This window comes from Anolis carolinensis, chromosome 5 (genome assembly GCF_035594765.1).
Source record: "Anolis carolinensis isolate JA03-04 chromosome 5, rAnoCar3.1.pri, whole genome shotgun sequence".
Classification (NCBI taxonomy): domain Eukaryota; kingdom Metazoa; phylum Chordata; class Lepidosauria; order Squamata; family Dactyloidae; genus Anolis; species Anolis carolinensis.
Genome location: NC_085845.1, coordinates 181992374 through 181998373, shown reverse-complemented (window position 1 = coordinate 181998373; position 6000 = coordinate 181992374). Strand labels below are relative to the sequence as shown.

The 6000-nt window shown below is 46.0% G+C and overlaps 1 protein-coding gene across 4 annotated transcripts in view; it reads left to right on the top strand.

Moving 5' to 3' along the window:
- Positions 1-1281: 1281 nt before the first annotated feature.
- Positions 1282-6000, top strand: part of braf (B-Raf proto-oncogene, serine/threonine kinase) — a 77244-nt gene continuing 72525 nt past the window's right edge. For 3 of the 4 annotated variants that reach the window (XM_008110528.3, XM_003220852.4, XM_003220851.4), the window contains exon 1: positions 1283-1676. In XM_008110528.3, the coding sequence (XP_008108735.2) occupies positions 1527-1676 (150 nt within the window). In that variant the 5' untranslated portion in view covers positions 1283-1526. Of the gene's footprint in view, positions 1677-6000 lie in introns of all 4 variants that reach the window. The other variant, XM_008110527.3, reaches the window with a different exon arrangement.

The following is a 6000-nucleotide window of genomic DNA, read 5'->3' as shown; positions in this document are numbered from 1 at the left end:
CTGGGATCCCGTCGTCTCCTGTTGCCTTGTTATTAGCAATGTTCCTTAAGGCCCATTCAACCTCACTCCTCAGGATGTCTGATCTTACTTACTTAGGCGATCCCTCGTAGTTCAAGGATGATCATCTTCCATCTTGGGTGTGTGTCCGTAGAGAGCTGAAGAGACCTATTCTTGACCCGCATGTTCTCCCGCAGTGAGGACATCGGTTTCCAGGTGGAAGGTGGTCCTGGTCAGGGTTGGCTTGATAGGCCTTCCTCTTGGCACGTTTCTCCCTTAAGCCCTCTATTCGTGCCTCTTCGAACTCCGCAGCACTGCTGGTCACAGCTGACCTCCAATTAGAGCACTCAAGGGTCAGGGCTTCCCAGTTCTCACTGTCTATGCCACAGTTTTTAAGGTTGGCTTTAAGCCCATCTTTAAATCTCTTTCCCTGCCCACAACATTCCGTTTCCCGTTCTTGAGTTCGGAGTAGAGCAACTGCTTTGGGAGACGGTGATCAGGCATTCGGACAACGTGGCCAGTCCAGCGGAGTTGATGGCGTAGGAGCATTGCTTCAATGCTGGTGGTCTTTGCTTCCTCAAGCACCCTGACATTTGTTTCCCTGTCTTCCCAAGAGATTTGCAGGATTTTTCTGAGGCAACGCTGATGGCAATGCTCCAGGAGTTGAATGTGGCGTCTGTAGACCGCCCACGTTTCGCAGGCGTAGAGCAGGGTTGGGAGGACAATGGCTTTATAAACAAGCACCTTGGTATCTCTGCGGATGTCCCGATCCTCAAACACTCTCTGCTTCATTCTGAAAAATGCTGCACTCGCAGAGCTCAGGCGGTGTTGTATTTCAGTGTTGATGTTGACCTTTGTGGAGAGGTGGCTGCCAAGGTAGCGGAAATGGTCAATGTTTTCTAATGTTACACCATTAAGCTGTATTCCTGGCATTGCAGAGGGGTTAGCTGGTGCCTGTTGGAAGAGCACTTTGGTTTTCTCCATGTTCAGTGAGAGGCTGAGGTCCTGGTATGCTTCTGCGAAGGTGATTTGTGAGATCATTGTGTTTACAATAATATTTTGGTTTGTATGGTTGTGGAAGGGCCCTTAAGTCTATGGATAATTGAGACTTAAGGTGAACGACCTATTGTAATAGCAACACAACAGACTTGACAAGGAAGGAGGCGTGGCCAAGGAAATCCCCGCCTTCCGGGTTCCCTGGGTGACGTCGAGAGAGGTGGGGAGGGGGCCCTCTCGGCGTGATGTCAGGGTGTTTCCCGCTGACGTCCCCTCGCGCATGCGCGGCGATCCTGAGTGACGTCACGGCCGGGGGCGTGACGTGCTGCAGGCGGCCGCGGCTGGTGGCCTGGGTCCTTCTCCTCAGCCGCCCTCCTCCTGTTTTCCCCTCGGTGGCCCCGCCCCCCTCTCCAACTACGGGTCGCGGTTGGGGGCGGCCGGGTCGTCAAGGGCGACGCGGCTCCCTCTCGCCGCCCCCCTCCCTCTCCTCCGGCTCTTCCCCCTCCTCCCCCTCCTCAGCCGCGCGCTCCAAGATGGCGGCGGTGAGCAGCGACGGAGACGCCGAGGGGGCCTCGCTCTTCAACGGGGACATGGAGCCCGAGCTGCCGCCTCTGCCGTCGACGCCGGGGGCCTTCCCAGGAGCGGGAAGCGCCGCAGGAGGAGACCCCGCCGTGCCGGAGGAGGTGAGGCCCGCTGGGAGGGCGCCCGGCCTGGTATCACCGCTTCCTTCCTCGTTCTACTCTCCGAAGGGATGGAATTGCCTGGAGGAGGGAGAAGCCCAAATTGAGGCCCCGGCTTTGTTTGCGGCAGGGAAGCGCCCTGAATGTCGAGGGTGGGATGCAGAAGCAGGGCCCTCAGGTGCAGGCCAAGGGAGCTTGGAAGGGCATTTACAGCAGGCATGGGCATACTTGGGCCCTGCAGGTGTTTTGGACTTCAACTCCCACCGTTCCTAACAGCCTCAGGCCCTTTCCTTTCCCCCCTAAGCCGCTTAAGCGGCTGAGGGGGGAAAGGAAGGGGCCTGAGGCTGTTAGGAACGGTGGGAGTTGAAGTCCAAAACACCTGCAGGGCCCAAGTGAGCCCATGCCCGATCTACACTGTAGAATGAATGCAGGTTGACACTACTTTAACTGCCATGGCATCCTGGGGGTTGTAGTTTAGTGAAGCATCAACTCTCTTTGGTAGTTAAGGTAAAATACCTCATAAAAACGACAGCTCCCACGATTCCACAACTGCAGTGCATCAAAGCAATTAAACGTTTTGTCAAACTGCATTCATTCTACAAGCATGGGCAAACCTTGGCCCTCCAGGTGTTTTGGACTTCAACTCCCACAGTATAGATCAGGCACGGGCAAACCTCAGCTCTCCAGGTGTTTTGGACTTCCACAGTATAGATCAGACATAGGCAAACCTCAGCCCTACAGGTGTTTTGGACTTCCACAGTATAGATCAGACATAGGCAAACTTCAGCCCTCCAGGTATTTTGAACTTCAACTCCAACAGTATAGATCAGGCATGGGCAAATTTTGGCCCTCCAGGCGTTTTGGACTTCAACTCCCACAGTATAGATCAGGCATGGGCAAATTGGCCCTCAAGGTGTTTTCGACCAATTCCCACATTATAGATCAGGCATGGGCAAACTTCAGCCCTTCAGGTGTTTTGGACTTCCACAGTATAGATCAGACATAGGCAAACTTCAGCCCTCCAGGTATTTTGGACTTCAACTCCCATAGTATAGATCAGGCATGGGCAAATTGGCCCTCCAGGTGTTTTCAACCAATTCCCACAGCATAGATCAGGCATGGGCAAACTTCAGCCCTCCAGGTGGTTTGGACTTCAACTCCCACAGTATAGATCAGGCATGGGCAAACTTCGGCCCGCTAGATGTTTTGAACCTCAACTCCCAGAATTCCTAACAGCAGTTTACCCATGCCTGGTATAGATGCATCCAATGTCTTCTGATGGAGATGCGATTATAGTCCCTATTGTGAAATTGGGGGAGGAAATCACAGAGAGCCTCAACCCTGTGATGCAGCAGCTCGTAAAGCCAATGCAATTCTAGGCTGCATCCATTGGAGTCTAGTGTTTCAATCGAGGGAAGTCATAGTTCCATTCCATTCTGTTTTGGACAGACTTCAAGTGGAATACTGTGTCCGGCTCTGGAAAATACCGCAGTTTAAGAAGGATCTTGACATGCGTCAAAGGTCTAGAAACCAAGCTATCTGAAGAGAGCTTAGGGAACTGGGTCTGTTTAGCTTGGAGAACAGAAGGCTGAAAGAGGACATGATAGCCATGATTAAATATTTGAAAGAATGTCACATTGAGGAGAGAGAAAGCATGTTTTGTGCTGCTCCGGACACTAGGACATAGCCGTGGATTCAGATTGCAGGAAAAGTGATTCCACCTAAACTTTAGAAAGCACCTCTTGGCAGTGGAGCTGTTAGACAGTGGAATAGACTGTCTCAGAATGTAGTCGAGTCTCTTTCCTGAAGGTTTTTAAACAGAAACTGAATGACCATCTGTTGAGTACTTTGATTGTGTGTTTCTGCATTGTTAATGGTTGGACTGGATGGCTCTTGTAGTCTCTTTCGACTGATTCCCAGCAGTTATTCATGGTCTTCTCCACTAACCACCGCCTTCTCATTTAATCCCTCCAACATAGCAAGATTTGTTGGTTCACTTCTGTTGAGGCAGTTTCCTGGATTCAACTCACTTTCCTTAGCTTCTCCCCCACCCCTCCAAATGTAAACAGTTTTTTTTAAAAAAATTCTAAGGGGTACTGTAGCCAGAGCAACCCTCCCATGAACTTCTTCCTTCTCCTCACAAATAGTGTAGTGACTCCCTTTGGTCCCAAGTATGTTTCCCTGAGAGGCCAGGAGAATTCATTAATTGCAGAAAGCAATTCTAGTACCTCTGTTTGTTTTTTAGATAGGTTTCCATGTCTCTTTGGAGAGTAGGAGAGGAAAGTGAAATGCTTGCCATTGTGACAAGTCCAGTTTGTTGAGCTGAGAATGAAGGTTAGATTACTGCTCTACTAAACCAGCATTATTACATTGATATTATTGTTACAACCAAATTCTATGAACAGCAGCTTGGCACATACAGACTGTACCCATGGGCTTTCCTAGACTCTTCAGATTTTGTTGTTCATTGGGAGAAAAGGTGGCCTCCAAATCAGACATCATTGCAGAAAAATGCATTGCTCTGTGATGTTTTCAGTTAAATACAAACTTGTAAAGGCCATATTCATGTGACTGTCTTCAATAAGTAAGTCTTAAAATAGCTTAGAAACGCTGGAATGAGGGAGGGATGTATTTGTTAGGAACACATGATTAAGAGATGCCAGTAAATGTAGCTTGTATTCTTTCCAAATCCTGTGGGCTTTTTCTTTCCCTGCAGAGAACGAATGCCCATGTTAAAAACTGCTTGGTTTTTCTTGTGTAATGATTTAGATTGCAAATCTAGTGTCACGCGCCAAATATGATTAGGAAGAAGCGTTAAGTAAGAGTCTGCTGGATGATACAAACTTTTGCCACAGCAGTTTTGCTAAAAGCTTATTTCCTTTAAAAAACAAACAAACAAAGATTTCTGTGAAATTCAGAAGAGCTTCTGCTGGTGTAGACAGCACTAAACAAAATAAAACTATGATCTCATTTGGGAGAAGACAGCTTTCGAGACCAATCACAGATATCTGGCTCCTCAAGAGTAGCATAGCACTCAGTGCCTTAATAATAATAATAATAATAAAACTTTATTTATACCCCGCCACCATCTCCCCAACGGGGACTCGGGCCGGCTTACATGGGGCCATGCCCAGAACAGTACAATATAGCAAAATATAAAAACAACATATCATAATACAATTAAACAGTACAATAAATAAATAAATAAAGTGTGCAGATGTTAGCAAATATTTAATTCAAGTGTGTTTAAACCGATGGTCAAATTGTCTTCCACTGGTTTAAAAGAAACAGTTTTTTGTGTAAGATTAGATCAAACCAACAGGTCTTCTAGTATTTTGTCTGTAACCATGGCCAACTGGATCTTATTGGGATTTCATAAATGGGTGCAGATGTTGGGGCAAATAAAAGTATGCTGTTCAAGAGATATAACGCACGTCTGTGCCTCTTCATAACATCTTCCATCAACTTATTAGAAATATTTTACAACTGTATAAGACAATGGCTACTCAAAAACATGCAATTCTCCTATGCTGATTTTATTGGATGGTCATGATTCTAGCATTTTAGACAATATTACTTTTGTCTTCTCTCTCGCTCTGTCACTCTATTGTCACAATTTTCTTCTGTTGTTTGGTCACAGATAGACAAAGCTAGATTTTGTGGGTTGAGGGATGAATGATGAGGTATTTGAGGGTTGATCGCTTACTTTATTTTCAAGTTTCCCTGGCCTCAGTTCTGTTTACTTCAAGATACTGATGTCATGTGGGTTTTCCACATCAGATTGCCTTTTTGTACTCTTTGTTTCCAGAAGTGAAGTTTGTGCTTCCATTTTTTGAGCAAGGGATTTTGGCTAGTCCTGTTTTTGATTGCCACATGTTGAACTATTAGGAGGATGTCAGGAAAAGTTTTCATATATGTTTTTCAGGCTACAGTGAGCCATTTTATTCTTTGGCATTTTCAGTTTAGGATCACTGAGTTGAAATGTTACAATTTTCCCCTTGTTTTGACGTTCAAGAAAATTCAGCTAAGCCTTTGTCTGCAAGCTCTGGGTGAATTGTTTGAACAGTTAATAAGGATGCAGTTCCTTGATTTTCATTGTGCATATAACTCCAGTTCATTTTCCTTTCTCAATGTATGTTAAAGACTATGTGGAGCTTCTGGTAGTATTTGGATTGCTTAATCAATAAGGTAGGTAGCAAAGGCTGACAAAATATATAATTTAAATTTAAATATTGTTTTTCAGCATTTTAAAATATATCTGATTTTATGTGTATGTATTGTATACGTGTAATAGCTCTGCATAACTAATAATCTACTATGCTTAATG